The following is a 19,543-nucleotide window of genomic DNA, read 5'->3' on the forward strand; positions in this document are numbered from 1 at the left end:
GATTGGGTGGTAGAATATTTTTCTGCCATATGTCATTGTTGTTTAGTCTAAAGGTTAAAGACCTCGTGAATTATTTGGTATCACTTTTGATGTGTAGCATAAACATTTTATGTGGATTGGTAATTGCATACATTGCCAAGTAAATGGTTATGAAGGTAATGGAAGTTCTGGTAACTTTGAATTTTTTTTTTTTTTTGGGTTGATGGTAACTTTGATATGTTAATGAAGCTATAGGCCTGTTTCAAATCAAAATTGCCTCTATTAGCTTAGGGACTGGCCTCTTGTCCTAAAAGGGTCCATGGTCATGAGATGCTTACTAATGCCATAGGTTCAATCTGCCTTTTGTAGCTTCTAATGCAGCATTTGAGGAGACAACTGCAAATAGATTTTAAACTTTGGTAGAATGAATTCAGTCCAAATAAATTTTTTTGACTACATTCTTTTGAGAAATAAATTTTGGTATCATGCTAAAACTCTTACTAGAAAGTAATTATACTAAATGAAATTATGTACGGTATGTCATTGGAGAATTTATATTTTGTCAATAAATAATATAAAATAGTATTCAATGTGACAATTTCTCCAATTTCTCTATAATGATCCACAATTTCTATAATTGCTCTACTACCCGGTGAAGGACAAATACCAGACCAACCCCAACCAAATTATCCAAATCCCAACTTTATCCACCACCGTGAACGACCCATATTCCCTAATCACAAGTTGGTTTTGTGATTGTGGGGTTCCATTGTCGAATCAAAATGTTACAAACGAAAAGGGTAAAGAAAATTCAAGAAATTGAAGATACATTCACATGGAGTTAGTCACCATTTCTATCTAGTTTCCAATATGCTGTCTTCTGTCCAAAGCTGAACCCATTGAGAATACAGTAAATCAAACAGGGCAGGGAGACAATAATTCCCAATCCTGCAATTGCCTAACATAGATAGGGTACTAATGCACTACTTTACCCCTAACATCCAAATAATCACTAACCCTAGCATGTTTGTTAGCTGCAATTTGGAAAGGATCATAAACTAACGTAAACTAACCAATTAAAAGACTTGTTCCCACACCATGCATCAAGCCATATACCCTCACCATCATGCCATCCCCAATTTGAAATCTAATAAATTTATAGGACTCCCAAAACCTGCTCTTATTCCTTTCCACAGTCCCACTCCGTGTGGAAATTCTACTCCGTCTATAGTCCACTGGGAATCTTGCTCATATTTAATTCTCAGAAGGCATCTCCACAATTGGTCATTTCCCTGAGTAAAGCACCATATTCACTTATCCAACAATGCAAAGTTGAAGGAGCTTAAATTTTTAAAGCAGACCAGAGCGGCCAGTGGACTACAGACCAGTGAACTGGGACCTAGACTGGTATGGTCCACATTAAAAAGCCAGGAAAAAATTGGAAGGGCTCAAAACCAGTCAAACCGCTTCCTGGTTTTGAGCAGTTTGATTAGTTTTGGCCCCTTTTTTAATTACTAAATTTTTTTATTCTCTTACAAAAGAAAACCTTGTATATTATTTTTTTGATAAGTAACAATCTAATATATATATATATATATATATATAAATAAATAACCCTTATATGTTAGGTTTACACATAAGCTAGCCCAACATTAAAAACTAAAGAATGTCAGGCCCTTGCAAAAACTAAACAATGTATTCATGTTTGAAATTCTTGATGGAGAGGTATTTATTGAGGAGGAAGTATAGTATCCCCTTTCATTTCAATCTGGGACTTTCAATTAGTCTTTCTTACAAAACAATAAGTCGCTCATTGATTTTGACTTGTTTTTATTTTTATTTTTTTAAACTGGTAAGTTATAGGTGCACCCAATGGGAATCCAAGATTGAAAAAAAAAAAAAAAGATATTAAGAATGCTTGTAGTAATAAAGGAGCCACTCTTTTTCTGTCTTTCATTCTAGAGAAGAAAAGTTCCAAATTTAGCATGATATTTTTTATTTTTTATTTTTTTGATATATAACTTTAGAACTTTTTATTAAAGAATAGGCAACCCAAGTACACTGAAAATGTACTACAGTGGCATGAATATTTGCATGATAATTATTTGGAATCTATTATTTGCATGATAACTAATGAGCATTGTTTGAAATTATATGTTTACTAGATGGAAGGGGCCGAAGAGCACGACAGAGCATGCGACACATGTGCTAGTTGCGTATCGTGCGTCACTGTCGAGTATACGGGCAGACCAGGTATTCTACCGCTTCATGTCACAAGTGATACTGTTTGTTCTATCGTGCTTCACGTTGTCCACATATGATCGTCGAGTGATACTGTTTGTTCTAATTGAAGTGCAAAGAATAATATGTTAACTCATAAATCCAGCACTATAAGAAATTCTCCTGATGGTAGAATTACGTTTAATTTTGATTGTGAATCAATGTCTGAGAGTCTAAATTATATATCAGGATTTTCTCAAGTCACCTTCACTTTATCCGACAAACAAATCTTTGCCAAACTTAGAGATAATTAGTGGGGAACCACATTCATGCAGTTCATGATTCATGACCATAAATATAAAATTATTGGAAATTCAATGATACATAAAAAGTAAGCATGCATGCTATAATTGTAGACAGATTACTGATGGCAAGTTATAGCTCGAGCCAATAAAGGAATACGTATACAGATAAGAAAATGTTTTCGATGACATGAAATAACAACTCTATCTAAGAAAGAACTCAAATCATACATAGGTATAAGGTGACAGCCATAATTAATAAGTAATTCTCTCCTTGATCATATTTTCTGATTCAAGCATCATAGCCTTTTATTATGTGGCTGCCACACTGGTAGCACTCTGAGCTTCTCTTATTGTTGGCAGGCATCTTATTGTTGACCATTTCTGCAGGTTGTCTGGGAGCCCTACAGCGATGTCCTAGAGTTGTTGCCCCCATATTGCACTGCCGGCCGACAAATATGGAGGGCCGATGTGCCATTGATCTATTTTTGGATAGTAGAGGATCATCATCCCGAACGTGTCTTTCGTCAGTTCGGGATGAAGCAAGTGCCACCGGATATTGTAGATACGTCCGTTCATCTCCAAAAAATCTCCCTCCAAGGTAAACTAGATAAGGATTGGGTGCAAGAGCATGTTGTCTACATTGACCGATGGGCCCATAGAGAGGAACATATTGCTGATGCACCGGCATTGGATGGGGACACGACATACCTTGCTGCTTACATGGAGTCGTACCGAAAGACAACGAGACGGTACATTACACGCGACTCGGCGTATTGGGAAATAATGGTAAGGCAACAATTCGATGCTTCTTTTATGGATTGACAATATATGTGTGTTGCTGCATGCATTATGAGAATTTTTTGATTCATGGAGTCATTGGATCAATATTTTGATATTCATTTTAGAGAACATTTCATTTTAGAGAACATTTTCATATTCATTAGGATATATTTATTTATTTTTAGGTTTGACAAATTGTTTTTGAACATGCGGTAATGAGTACCAATTAGTTATGGATACTTTAAAGTACCGTCCCTAGCTAGCTTGGTGTTTTCCTCGGAAAACCCAGTCCATATCTTGCAAAAGTTGATTGAATTACACAGAATTGTAGGATTTTTTTTTATCATAATGGGCTTCCTAAAAATGTTCTTGAGAGAGAGAAGAGGAAGAAAGTAACCTAATCTTTTTTCCCCCTTCTTTTGAGATAAAAATTCTACATGAACCTAATTTAAGTGTAGTAAATTTGTGGAGTGACCATCACACCAAGAGTGTGTAGTGGTAAGTTACTTGGTCATGTTAATTTACAACGAAAAATTTGGTCAAATAACAGTGAATCGAAGTTGCATTTTAAATTAGTACTCATGATAGAATTTAATAATTAATCATTGGCTTTTTCCTAGCTAGGAGCTCATTGATGTGGTTGTTGTAATATCACCCCACTTAGTTTTCCATATGAAATTTGCCCTAAAACTGAGATTGTTAGAGGCATGGTATGGTCACAAAAGTAAGCGGCCACACTATATAAGTGGAGCAATCTCATTGAATTAGTATAACCGGGTTGGGTTTAGCACATCTATGGATTATCATAAATTTGGGTTTGGTCCATAGACAAAGAGAATATGATATTGCAACACGATTAGGATTATGGCCAGCCCTGTTCCTCATAGTTAGGGCCCAACCCATTATTAGTTAATTTACATTTATTTAGGAAAACAAATGTAATAATGATATTGTTTGTACCTCTGATTCTTTGAAAAGACTAGACAAATATTTAAAAAAGGAACTAGCCAAATACTTTATACTGCAAACTTTGTTGCACATTTTATAACATTGGGTTCCATTGCAATGTCTACTTTTACTCCAACCTATTATATATTCTTTTTACGACTTATGTTAGTAGGTCCATAGACTAGAAGGTTAGCCTTCTCTGGTTCCTTAAGATTGTCTTTTGTCTTGTTTCTTCATTTAGTTTTTAAAGACATTGCAATAGTGTGCGATACCTTGGAATATTGTAAAAATGATAATTGCAAGTAGGATTAGCTCTTTCAATATCTTATAGATCGCAATGCTTTTTTCATGGGTATGCATAACCCCAAATTTGGTTCGTGTTAGTCTCATTAAATATTAATAGTATATAATTTCAACGACAACCTATTTGGGGGACAATAAAAATTATATATATAAATTATTTGTTAAAAAAAAAAAAAAAGATAAAACAGATTTAGTGCTTTGGACTTAAAGGCCTAGTGTTGCACAACACAAAACTAAACAAAGAAGTTTTAACGAGACTCCTTTATTTCGCAGGTTGAGTCCACTGTGGAATTACTATTGCAATGCGAACCAAACTCCGCAGTGTACAACCACCTGAAGAGGACGCTGGATCTTGTCGGAGAGATGAGCCGAGCGGCATTGGAGAATGCGCGTGCCACGGTGACTGAGGCGAGCACACAGGCCACAGGCCGTGGTGGGGGAGATCGTGGGTCTAGAGGGCGTGGACGCAGTGGAGGTCGTGCATACAGTGGAGGTCGTGGAGGTGGTCACGAGGATGATGATGTCTTGGGTAACTTCCAACTCTAATACCTTCAATTCTTACTGACTTTAACTTCTACTACTTTCAGTTGTAATTTATTTAGAGGACATATTATAGTAGCAAAGTATATATTGTTTGGTAACATGTTTTTAGTGTTAATTTTCACTTCCTTCTCATAATTATGGTATAATTAGTAGCGTTACAATGTTCTGCAATTATCATAAAAATTAAGACTAAGCACTTTAAATATTAACCAATGGGAATAAGCACTTTTTTCTTCCAAGCGATATATATATGTATTGAAATGTAAGACATGCAAACTTGTTTCATTCATTCCTTACAATCACAATACTATTATCCACTTTTAACATATACACATCAATGCTAATATATTATGCTTATGTATGAAAACAAAAGTCCAGCAAAATCATTTTTTCATCGTATAAAGCACAGACCACTATGGATGCCAATGTAATTCCTTTTAAAAATATTGCTACGCGACCATGAACATAAAATTAGCATTATATGAGGAAATTCAAAGCTGGACTTTGTAAACAAAGCTGGACTTTGTAATTCAAAGGTTTTGTTTTATAAATTTTATTATTATAGTTAATTTAATATGCCAATAATGAATTAAAAACAAAGTTTTATTAGATTTTACCAACAAAACAAGGTTTATATGTAACTCGTCTAGGTGGCGTAAGTATTAGTTTTATTGGGAAGGGTTTACACTAGACAATAGTTATTGGATTCTATGAACGACATGCACTAGGTGCGGGTCAAGCGATTGCTTACGCATTTGGCCCTTGTCTGATGTTGGGTTTACACTTTACAATAGGGTTTACACTGTATTCACTTGGCCCTTGGTTACACTTCACATTTTGAATCTTCTGTTAGAAACAATGTTTTATTGTTATTGTATCAGCTTTGTAACTGCTATGTGTTTTCAGGTCTGCTCTACCTTTGTTTTTGGACTTTGTTGTCTTCCATTCTCAGTTGAATGAATACAGAGTGTTGAAATAAAGAAAAAACAAAAAAACAAAAATAGTGAAAACTGATTTTTATGAACATTTTGTAATAATTGATAGTGGAAGTAATATTTCTCCAGTCTCAGTTAGAAAATTTTTCCATCCTAAAACGCCAACTTCATTTCTTAAATGTTATTGTTAAAGTTGAAATAATTACTGTATGAAAAAATTGGCTTTTGCCCCTTCCAAAAAAACAATCTAGCATTTTACCGTATTTTCCAAATTAATTAGGAAATGCCCCTCTGTTTAAAGTCGATTTTCTGAAAATCAAGTTAAGCTCTATAGTGACGTTTTAAGGACCTATAGTGGCGTTTTGTAATCCGATTTCCATGAAGTCGAGTTATAGGTAACAAAAAGAGAAAAAAAATTGCATGTAACTCGACTTCATGAAGATTGGATTATAAAATGCCACTATAGTTCCTTAAAACGTCACTATAGGATCCTTAAAAATGTCACTATAGGGCTTAACTTTGTTTTAGAGAAAATCGAGTTTAAAAAGAGGGGTATTTCCCTAATTAATTTGGGAAAGACAGCAAAATGCTAAATTGTTTTTTTGGAATGGGCATTTGCCCATTTTCTCTAGCTTGGGGCAAAATATGATACTGCCATTGCAAATGGAAAAGCATTCAATCAGAATTCAGAGTAAGAACATTGGACCAGAAAAGAAAGCAACCATGAGGCTTCATTTTGTATGATTGGTTGTGTGCGTGTGAGTGTGTATATGAGAGGTCTCATGCACCCAAATTAAGCGAGTTTAAAGGGTCAAATGCCATTGAATCATATCTAGGCTGCAAATAGTAAGACATTTTATGACTCAATCCCTTGTGGTTATCTTAATAAATGCAACTGTTTTTCTGCAGATGATGAGGCGTTGGAGGGCGACTGGGGCATGTACATGGATGGTGTCGGGTCATCGCGATGCACGTCTGACGCTGCTGCCCAGCCATCCCACCCCCCTGGCCATGAGAATAGTGCAGAACACACATCCTGTGCCCAAGCTGGCCCTCGGTCCCCGCCACCCACTCGGCTGTCTCCCCCATTGTTTGCCGACTCTGCCCACGACGGTGGTTGTATATTTGTACCCACCCCTGGCCGACCGACACCACCTGTAGTTCAAGCTGAGCCCACCTAAGACCCTTCACTTCCTAACCCTGACGAACCGGCTGCATAAATCGAACAGATACAAGGTGAGAATATAGTGCCGGTACATGGGTTGCGAAGATCACTCCGCACTGACATACATCCCCCTGGTTGTGGGACCGACGACGGTAAATAACATGATTTATGGAAACATGGAAGCTATCCATAGACTGCGCATAATTATAAAAGACATATAAAACTCATAAAGGAATTATTACTATGTCATTATATGTCCTAGTCTTCTATTTTCATAATGATAAAGTAATTATTTGCATAGCTAGGAAGGCATATTTCTTAACTGCTACATGTTCATCAGATTGTTCAGATTAACAATCTTGTGCTTAGTTTGCATTATATTTTATTATTTAGGCAGTGCACCTCCATGCTATGTAAACTGTTTATCATTTACCTTAATAGAATGTCACAGGACTTGCATATGATGTTGTGTGCTTTAAGTGATGATCGTACTCAGATCAAACATTTTCTGATAATTAAATTAAGCATAGGGAATGTGTGCATTCAAGTAATGTGTGATCCCTTTGAATTTCAGGTAAGACGAGACTGGCGAAGGCAATTGTGAGGAAACGAAAAGATCGTTGAGCCGTTGATGATGTGGAGCTTATGGGGGTAAAACCTTGCCCAATATCTGGACTTTTTAATTTATTTTAGTTTTTGAGGTTCAATTTCGATAATTACAATTCACAACCAAAAAAAAAAAAAAAAAGAGAAAATAAATGTCCTCATTATTAGACAGTTGGGATATATGGCATGACTTAGGTGTGCGTAAACGTTAAGGATTTTTGTATAGTTTAAACTTATATTGTCATTTAGTTGTTGGTTTTTGTTTTTTATTTATTGATTCATATTTGGTGGCATATTTTGCAGGCTTCAGTGGTTCCTACTATTGATATTAAAAGAAACCTGACCACAATTTGTTTTTTTCTTTGTTTTTTGCACAGTAGTTGGACGACGTGTTATTGTTCATGTAACAGCTAGCGGATAAAACTTTGACAACATTTTTTGGACATAAAAGATTGACAGATTTTTGGAGAGCATACATGACAGCAGATTTTTGGAGGGCATATATGTTTACAGCTGATTTTTTGGATATGTTAGACATAGCTTTTGGAACATATTTTGTAAATGAACCTACTTAAGCATGTTTATGACGTACATGAATATTTGAGTCAGCTTCGAGTTAGGTACCAATTATACCAATTATATTTGCAAAGGGTGGATATTTTCATGTGCGATGGAAAAGTTCATTTCTAGATTTTTGTATCTATGTATCTGCATATTTGAACAAAGGCAGCTTTAGACGAATGCAATATAGTGATGATGGATGGAGATCCCACAACTGAAGAAGTTTAATTTATACATTACATTTGTTGAAATTTTCCTTTTATGTGGGTCTCTTTTATAAGCAAAAGACTCTAGTGTAAATTTAGACAGTTGGGATTTGTTCAAGATGAATGCAACGTTAGCTGATGAATTACTAGTTCTTGTTCTTGTTTCTCTAGTACCCATGAGGATTGTTCCTATACCCGTCATGTTACTTGGATTATTTACAAGCAATATTCACGCTCTTATTTTTGCAACTTTAACTGTGGCTTATATAGGTGAATCCATGGAGGGTCATCATTGACTAGTTTGCGTGATTTATTTTTTAAGTTTAACCCTTACGCAAAAAATGTGCGTATCAAGATAATCTGCTGAATGAGCATAATATATAAAAACTAAATAGATAAATCATATAAATATAAACTATATAAAGTATAGAAGTAATATTGAAAATACAGATTTTAGCGGTCTTCGGGAACTGCAACAAACAAAAGGGGAAGTAAAAAAAAGGAAAGAGATCGAGAAGATATTTGTCCTAAAATTCCAGTTCGGTCTATTTATCCCCCCCTAATGAACTACTATCTTTATATTGTTTTGTTCATTTAATTCCAGTATTCAATATTATTACATATTTGTAATCATAATCTTAATAATAATTACGATTGTAATACTTACAGTATTATGGTGTGCTATCTCCTACAAAAAAGATGCTCTTCATTAAAAGGTTTGAAAGGGTTTAAAGCTTAATTAAAAGTTTGGTCAATTCTTACGAAATTCATGTCTTAGCTCCATTCGGTAGTCACACATTGTATGTGCACCAAGCTGTGAGAATGCAAGTGACTGAACTTGGTAGTGTCAAGGGTGAAGGTAAAGCGTACAACCAAGCTTCATTGAGTTGGGAAGTAATAATTATATCCACTAGCTGCACATACATAATACAACCGAAAATTGCCACCCTAAAAAAAATGTCGTGCTCTTTGGTTACTATATATGCCAACGGACTGATTGAACTTGGTAGCAGGTAAAGCCTACCAATTTGGTATCTCCTACAAAAAACTGGCTTAATCAAAACTTATATAACTCGACATAAAAGTAGTCGAGTATTTCTTAGTACTCGATTTCCTTGGAAGCGAGTACTAATTTAAAACCAAGATCTGCGTCAGTCCATCCAAACTTCTCTGTACAAATCGATTGCTGTTGGATTGGTGTGTGATCGGTCAGTTTTCATATAACTCGCTGATAAACTTGTCGAGTAATATTACTCGAATATTCTGTAGCCGAGTAATTGGTAATAAAATTCCTGCGTACCATACTACTTACTACTCGAGTATATTGTAAGCGAGTACTAATTTAAAACCAAGAAATTCCATCAGTCCATCCAATCTTCTCTGTACAACTCGATTGCTGTTGGATTGGTGTGTGATCGGTCAGTTTTCATATAACTCGCTGATAAACTTGTCGAGTAATGTTACTCAAATATGTTGTAGCCGAGTAATCGTAATAAAATTCCTGCGTACCATACTACTTACTACTTGAGTATATTGTAAGCGAGTACTAATTTAAAACCAAGAAATCCCATCAGTCCATCCAATCTTCTCTGTACAACTCGATTGCTGTTGGATTGGTGTGTGATCGGTCAGTTTTCATATAACTCGGTTTTAACGATGACGAGTACTTACGACTCGCTTATATCGTTATCGAGTATCTTACTCGAATATGATTTAGCCGAGTAATTTGTAATAAAATTCCTGTGTACCATACTGGTTTATTTGATAACTATGTGTCTAGGTACCTTCCCCCTAGAAACTGAACCCTCACGCCTCTCTGAAATTCTGAATCTGAAGACTGCCTCGTCGTTTTCGTCGTCAACCATTACTCTCTGTAAATTTTCGTCTTATCTCCTCAAAACTCCAATCGCCCCTCTTTGATGTACACAGTACACTACAGATTCATTCTTCACTATAAAACCAAAACCCTAGTCTGAAAATGTCTCTCAAAGTCACTATTCCCCTCAAATCCGTAGGCGACCCCTCTGATTTATCTTCTCCTCACAACCGGTATTCCAACCGGTTATTTTTCTTCAGCTTTGAACCACCGAATCTAGTCCAGCAAGGTATGTCCTGGACATAATGAATTTCCATTATAATTTTTGTTTTGTTTAGTTAGAAGTGAAATTGATTCATTAAAGTGTAGATGTCATTTGCTGTGTTACTCATTATCGTAATGTCCATAGATTTGTGTTGTTGATTTTAAAATAATTGGGTCTTTCTGTCTGATTTCTTTTCAAATTTCTTTGTATCTGTCATCTTCAAACAAAATATTTGTAGATCCGTTCGTTTGTGTCCATCATAATGTACATACAATTTTGTTTAGTTAGTAATGAAATTGCTTCATTAAATTGTAGATTTCGTTTACTGTGTTAATCATCATCATGTCCATTTTTTAGTACTTATAGCAGACTTTGTCGTTTATTTTGTATGTTGATTTCAAAATAATTGGGTCTTGCATGAGTCATTTCAAATATATCCATGAGTCATTTCAGTTAACTTATCTTATTGTCATGCAACATAATTTGAGTTGAAAAAAGTCACAGAGAAAATGTAGGGACACAATGGGCGTGTTACAATTTTTACCACAAATTGTGAGTGTTGGAGAAAAAGTTAGAAGTTTATATGAAAGTGATAGGAAGCAAATAACAGTCTATCACATCAAAATTGTGGCACAAAAGTTATGATTCTAGAAATAACTCATAATGCAATTTATTGGGAGTAGTAGACCAAATACATTTTTTTTTTTTTTTTTGTGTGTGTGTGCCTAAAATGTACTTTTAATCACCTTTAAATTGGACTCTTGATTTTTAGTCATTTATGATTTTAAATCTCGACAATTATAACAATGTCAATTTATTTCTTTTCTTGTGGTCAGACACATTTTTACCATTAATGTTACTAAAAAATACATTTTTTAGTAAGATTATCTAAAACGATGTTGTCTTTATTAGTGTCAAGATTCTAATAGATGCTAATAGATGTTAACAAAATGTGCACAATAATATGGTTGTATACTTACAAATTTTTATAAGTAAATCGATTTAGAAGAGATCATAACAGTTAAATTATATGATGTAAAACAAAAAAAAAGTCTAGACACACAGAAATTGTATACCTAAAATTTCACCCTTTTTGTCTTTAGAGGGTACTAAAGTTATATGATTCAATACTTACAAAAGTAATGTTACAAAGAGGTACAAATTTTGACACATGTTAAATTGGTAGGTTATTATTGATTCTCATGTTGTTTAATATTGACATTACTTTTATTATCCATAATGAACAATATGCCACGTCATACAATTCTAAAATTTATTATGAATTTTAGTATGTCTACATACTTATTGTATTAGTCCCAGTGTTCTGGGCTCGGGCCTGTGGCCTTTGTCTATGCTTGCACAATTTTTCAGGGTGAGGTATACGTGGGTTAAATTTAGTCCAAATTTGGCCAATTAAATCAGTTGTGTCTAATTGTTAAGTAGTAATAGTAGATTGTTTGTTCCTTTTGTTGATTTTAAATTAATTTGTCAGTCCTTACTTTTTCTTACAATTACTGAATTTGTTATCAATAATTTTTCTTTAAATTGGTCTAGATGGAAAGTGATGAGATGATTCGCACTGACATGACGAAAAAAGGAAAACAGCCTGACTTAGATGCCCAATTTAATGAAGTGTCTGACCTTCCCGAGCCAAAGAAGGCAAAGACTGAGCTCAAAGTCTACAAGAGGAGGACTTCAGCTGTTTGGCGTGACTTTGAGATGCTTCCGACAAAAGGCAAAGAACGGCCTTCATGCAAATGTAAGCAGTGTGGAAAGAAATTTATTGCTGACGGAGCATTTGTTCAGTATAATTTGAAGCGCCATTCGGAGTTATGTCGAAAGAAATTGGAAGTGCCACTAAGCATTCCTGTTTCTACAGGTAATGCATTTTTTATTTATATGTTGGCTATCCAAAGTTATAAGTTTATGATTTAAAAAAAAATAATAATATATATGTCCAAAAGGTTCTGGATTTCCCATAAAGTACAAAAATGTTTACTTTAAATATTAATGATGAGGTGGTGTAGAGAAAAGTTGAAATGGCATTGAAGTTGCTATATGGACGGAGGATTTGAGTTATGAAAATAGAACATATAGAATGTGCACAATCTTGGCGAGAATTTAAATGGAATAATCTGGTGAAAAATTATGCATGATGGTATGGTTGATACCAATGTAATACAAATTATATTCATGCATATTTTTTAGAATCGTTTTTGGATTTTGTTGGCAGACAGTAGACACTACAAAAAATTTACCAGTCATTTTTTTTCTTACTACTATGCAAATGACTTATTTGTTTAATTGATTCATTGCTTACATTGCTTCATTACGCACACATTTTAAATTTCAGATTTATATCGTTTATACATTTTTAATGTTTCATTCAATTCATTTGATGTAGACCTTGTACAGCCACAATTGGAAGCGGTCAGTGAAGATAAAAAGAGCATGGAGATCAATAACGATGAGCACAAGGAAGACAGCTCTTCTAATCCAGTCTCTTAGTGATGTCTGAAGGCTTTTTGATATGGCACTGGATTTTGCCATGAACGATAATTTTCATATGCGATGTAATCATTTTGGGTTTTTATTATCTTAATCTGTTATGTGTTTTAGTTTTTCATATGGAACTGAAAATGGCATCTAATAGGAGAATACTTGGTTATTTATTATGGAATTTTGACATGGTATTGTTGTTTACTTAGTATGGACTGTGGAACATTTTGGACTACTAGTTGTTTTAGTGGAAGAATTGCCGAAGTATTTGCATTTGTCATTATTTTATTTTTTTTTACTTGATTTATGGTTGCATTCTGAATGTACATACATGGGCAACATAACAGGTTATTTGACAATGTGGGAGTGGAATTCAAACGTGTTAAGTGTAATTTTTTTATTATTATTATTATGTTTTGAATTTGAAACAACAAAGAACAGGCCGAGATAGTTTTTATTTATTTATTGTTTTTTCAAAATATAACCGTGGTACATATGTTTTTTTTTTATAGAAGTTCACTTTTTTCATTACATTGTTTGCTTTCAATTTTTATCAATTTAAGAGTTTAAACCATTTCTTATGAATTAGAGATAAAGATAAGTTTATTACATTAAGGGTATTTCATAATTTTCATTAGTTGTTTAGCGCTTTCCCTGAACGTCAGGGGCAATCTCAGAAAATAAAATATTATAAAATTTAGTATTTAGTCGAGTTTTTATCATTTTGTACTGAACCTGAGGTTTTTTTAAGATTATGTATTAAAATAGTTTTGGGGTTTCTCTTATTTGGAGTCCCCATTTATTAATTAAGTGAATGTCCTTAACGTCTATATTTAAGTTCTGACTATTGAATGAAAGGTAAAAATACATGTCTAACTTGCACCAAAACATTGCCTACAAAATAGGATTACTCTCCTGATGGTATTCAAATTACTTTATTCACTTATAAAAAAAATTTCATTAAAACAAACACGTTTGTTTGAGAATACATCTGCCATGATAATTGATAAAAAAAAAAAAATTTAATAATGTGGTACCAAAAAAGAACACACACATCTGCCGTTATTGAAAAAAAAAAAATCAATTACCTTTATTTAAAGAAAAATAAAATTTTGTAATAATCGTAGCACAATTCTTATCTCAATCCAATTATCACAACAATGATGTTTTGAACAATTACCAAAAAAAAAAAAAAAACAAAACAAAATAAAACAAAATAAAATCCAAATAAATTTAAGAAATAAAAACAATAAATAAAAAAACCTTCAAAAAGGTCATCCACTGTTTCTTACCTACGTACAAGTTTAAACTCTCCTCATATAAAACAGAGAAAATAAAATTCAGTTTCATGATCATGAAACAGTTACAGTCTATCAGTTACAATATTATTTGACTTTGTCTATCCTTATCCTCATGTCTCATCTGCAAAAGGTCCTTACAAAAAATGGTCAACATTCTTTGACGCAGAGTCAAATGATCAATTCTGTTGAAGTAAGGAATGAAATGGTCTTTTTCTTCCCAAGTATGTTTAAATTTATTTGGAAATGTACATTTGTATATGTTAAGGTCGAATAACTGCATATTACGTAATGAAACAGTTTGGCAAATGCCCATACATGTTTCATTGCTAGGTGGTGTGCATATCTGGATTTTATGTTCCAATATGGCTCAATGTCATGCTGCAAAATCATAACCGACACGGGGTATATTACATTAGCGTTACGACAACTAACCAATTGCTCGTTATATTCGCAACTTAATTATATACAAGTTTTTTTTTGTTTTTCCTACGCAAAAAATATATAGAGAAAATACTTATTGGCTATCCAAAGCCAAGTACAGTTACCAAAACAACATACCCAATGTTAACAACAATACAAGCAATTACAGGCCAACAGGCTAAGACAGATTCCTAATTAACGTTCAAAAGGGAAACAAAAAATATATTCAACAACACTTTAGCCCATCTGTACTGCAATCGTGAGCCATAGGGGTCATAAAAACACATATATTTATATATTTAGTATTACTAGATTCATAAATGCCACAAGCAAGAGCCATAGTTTCACCTTCATTTCGTGCTTCCTTGTCGTGTCGAATCATGAACTTCGTCATCCCCCATAACATGGGCTACCACTTCACTTAGCATGTTAGTACTCAAGGTTGCAATCCTCCTTGCGTGGTCACGCTCCTCAATAGCAACATTTAACTGATACCTCAACAATCTGTTCCTAACGTCTCCATCGCAATAGCTAGTTCCTTCGCTTTGAGATGCCATTCCAGAACTTGATGGCGACATGGTAGGAGATGTCCACGATTGGGAAGCACCATACTGCACGTTCCTACCATTACGTTGCATGAACTCCATGTATGTAGATTCTGCTTCCCGTCGATCCTTGTATGACTTGTGTTCAGCGTTCGCGAATCTATGAACTTGTTTACTTGCTTCTGCCCAATTGTCGTATATGCCAGGAGCACGACCAACGAAAACAACATAGTATCTGCCACCCTAAAAGAGTTCGTACAACAACACTATATGTTAAAACCATATTTGTTGTGCTGGGGTTAGAACTTACGAAGTTTCGAAACTGAGGTATTAGATAAAAATGTACCATGTTGCTCTACCAACAGGTGCCAGTGGACTGCAGCAACGTTGACGTTTCTTGTTAAAAGATCTGACAAACAGTTGCATCATCAGCATTTGGTTTGTACAGTAGTAAATTATTTAATGACAAGTACAAAAAAAGGTGGGCATGTTACCTCTAGAAGCTAAGGAGGCTTCTCTTCTCCCTGTCTGAATGTTTTCCTCTGCCAAGGTTCCAATCCACAAAGAGAGGAAGCTGTCATCTTATATAAAGTGGAATACCTGCTGTACTCGATTGTACAAATATCGAGTACAACATATAACTCGCCTCTCGAAATGGCGAGTATAAACAACTGTCCTAACGACCAGTTTGGTGAAGTAAATAATACTCGGTCTCCTCAGGGACGAGTTTTATTTAACTCCATTTCAGAATCACTGTGCGTTCTGCTGGTAGTTGTAGGTTTTAATAGTACTCGGTGTCTGAAGAATCGAGTTATATGTAACTCGATTTATGCAGAGACGAGTTATATTCATGACGTACACGGTTTTACTAGTACTCGGCTTCAGTATAATCGAGTTATATATAACTCGATATCATGAATGCCGAGTATTGTCCAACCATAACACACCCCCCACCCGCCCAACTTTCTGGGACCACTTACCAATTATATTTGATACTGTCGTTCTGAAGTCTGGAGGTGGACCGGTCTGCGCTTGCAACCATTGTGTCACAGCTAGTGAGAGGTTTCACCTTCAATTAACCATCTGCACAAAGCACGCTAATTCAAGAAAGTGCACTTCATCTTTGTTCTGTCAACATCTCAGTTGATAGGTAAATACTACTTGGTAACACTTTACAACAACACAAATTTTTTTATTGCTGTTGTGGGTGTTGAATTGGGGTATCTGAACAAAATTATGTAGTACAAATTTTGAGAACAGAAATTATTTCAATGTTGTGGGTCTTCAATGCTAAGTATCTGAACATAATAATGTGGTACATGTTGCATGCTAGGAATTATATAACTGATATTTGCAATGCTTTTGCATGCTAGGAATTATTTCAATGCTTATGAATTATCTCCCTTAGAGCAACACGAATTTTTTCAATTTTGTGGGTCTTGAATGGGGACATCTGAACATAATACTGTTGTGGACAATTTTTGAGAACACAAATAATATGAATGTTGTGGGTCTTCAATAGGGGGTATTTGAACATAATAATGTGGTACAATTTTTGAGAACATAAATTAGTTGAATGTTGTGGGTCTTCAATGGGAGGTATATGACCATAATAATGTGGTCCATATTGCATGGTATGAATTATCTCGCTTATTTGCAATGCTTTTGAGTTCTCATTTGTTGAACAATAGCCAGCGTGAAACCTGACCACATTGTGCAAACATTTTCGTTATCGAAATGAACTCTGATGGAGTAGACGATATAATTATTCAATAGTAATTTTTAGCATGTTCAGCACAATTTGCTTAGGTACATAGGGCATGTATAGTTAGCCTATGCTTTCACAAAATTACGCAGCATGATACAATTATTACTATTTGTGGTTTAGGTCCGTTATGAGTCCACATTACTTCTATGTTTACTACGACGGGGAGGCATATATTAATGATTTGCACGGGCTATCATACCGAGGTCCGAACCAAAAGTAGACGCTTATTGAAGTGAAACGTGGGATACACACGAGAAAACTTAAACGGAAGATAATGTCAACTATGGGGTTAGACAAGGATACCCACGACATCTCCATTGTATTTCGGGCTCCACAGCAACTAGTAGGTACCCAAGTGTTCTACAATTCAATTCCGTTACAATGCGACAATGATGCAAATATAATGTGGGGAGTGATAAAGCGGGCAGGGCAATTCATAGGTTCTGACTTGTATGTAACTGTCCACACTGTTGGGTTCAATGTCGACGGGGGTTCGCAATATGGCAGTAGAGTTGGAGAGCAAGAATCAATTCATGTAACCGTTGTGCACCCGTCAGTTACACCCGAGACATCTTTGCCCTACAACTGTCAACCATGGAATGGGGTTGCTATGGACAATACTGAAGACGCCGAAGTGTTAGGGTCTATCCATACCCATGAGGATGAAGGATATACTCACCGAAATGAAGATATCCAAACCTACTTGGACGAGGCAACCGAAATGGATGAGACTCGAGATGTGTATGAGGAGTTCATTGATAACGATGGACCGGTAGAGAATCCAGAATTGTTAGATGAACTACAACCAGAAAATAATCCGAACCCTAACCCCGAATGGTTCACGTCAAACACATGGGATGACATTAATGACCCATCACCTTCCCTGGAAACAGGTCTGCTGAGTTGGCAACCGGGGGACGAACCGAGCAAGGGGATGCTATTCAAGAATAAAGCTGCGGTTCAGCACGCGCTAACCATGTTCTCCGTTGGGCTGAATAAAAAATTTAAGTACATGAAGTCAGACCCCGAGAGACTGGTTGTAACGTGTGTACACGATGCATGTCTGTGGTCAATTCGAGCTATCTACAGCAAAAGGCACAAGCTGTGGATGATCACAACATCTAAGGGTCCCCACACTTACTCGACACTCCAAGTGGATCATGATGGAAGGATGATGGATTCGAAGTTCATTGTCATCACACTTGAGTCATACGTACGGGAAGACATTTCAAGAACAGTGGCAACCCTGCGTAGTATTCTTCAAGCGAAGCACGGCCATTGAGCGTCTCACTATAAGGTTTGGGATGCAAAACAGAAAGCCGTTGCAACCATCTACGGTGGTTTCGATGAGTCATACGCAGAATTGCCTCGGTTCCTGGCAGCGTTAAAAGATGCAGATCCAACCACAGTGACACAGTTGAAGTGCGACCACCGTAGTGTGCCGGGAACTTGCACATTTAACTGTGCCTTTTGGGCTTTTGGTCTGTGTATAGAAGGGTTCAAGTATTGTAGGCCGGTGATAAGCATCGATGCAACGCACCTCTATGGCAAGTACAAGGGGAAGTTGTTGATAGTAATGGCAACGAATGCTAACAACGAGGTTTATCCACTCGCGTTTGCCGTTGTTGAGAGTGAGAGCAAGGAGACATGGGGATGGTTCTTGGCATGCCTGAAACGATATGTTACGAACCGGACAAATCTTTGCATCATCTCTGACCGACATTCGGGTATAAAAGCTTGCTTTGATGACACAAGGATGACTTGGTTGCAGCCTCCCCAGGCCCATCACCGGTATTGCCTCCGCCATGTAGTTAGCAATGTGAACACAAAATGGAAAATTCCGGAGTTGAAGAACATGGTATGGAGGGCCACAAGCGCGAATCAAGTTAGAAAGTTTCAGGCCACACTGGATTTAATTCGCAATGTCAAACCGGCTGCACACAGGTACTTGGAAAATGAAAACAAAGAAAAGTGGACACTTGCACACAACGGAGGGCGTCGATACGGAGCAATGACAACCAACCTATCGGAGTGTTTTAATGGAGTACTGAAAGGTGCACGCAGCTTGCCAATCACGGCAATGGTGAGGTACACCTTCTTCAAACTAAACTCCTAGTTTGACGCTTGTCGTAATCTCGCTCTAGAGCAATTGGAAGCGAGTCAAGAATGGTGCAAGTATGCCATGGACAAGTTCGAAAAAAACCAAGCGAAGGCAAAGGACCATATGGTGACACGGATGTGCACACAAGCACAGTTATATCAGGTTGACACACCGGGTAATCCTCTAAGTAATGGGGGCAGACAACACACGCACAGGGTTGATCTTCGGGGTATGACATGCACATGTGGAAAATGGGAAGCATACAAGATGCCGTGTT

At 35.9% G+C, this 19,543-nt stretch overlaps 1 protein-coding gene across 1 annotated transcript; it reads left to right on the forward strand.

Annotated features, from left to right (window-relative positions):
* The first annotated feature begins 17,448 nt into the window (after positions 1 to 17,448).
* On the forward strand, positions 17,449 to 19,281 carry LOC126708285 (uncharacterized). The gene is made up of 2 exons (XM_050408087.1): positions 17,449 to 18,378; positions 18,481 to 19,281. The coding sequence occupies exons 1-2, from the start codon at positions 17,449 to 17,451 to the stop codon at positions 19,279 to 19,281; spliced, it is 1,731 nt and encodes a 576-aa protein (XP_050264044.1).
* The last annotated feature ends 262 nt before the right edge of the window (positions 19,282 to 19,543 follow it).

This window comes from Quercus robur, chromosome 12 (genome assembly GCF_932294415.1).
Source record: "Quercus robur chromosome 12, dhQueRobu3.1, whole genome shotgun sequence".
NCBI classification, from domain to species: Eukaryota; Viridiplantae; Streptophyta; class Magnoliopsida; order Fagales; family Fagaceae; genus Quercus; species Quercus robur.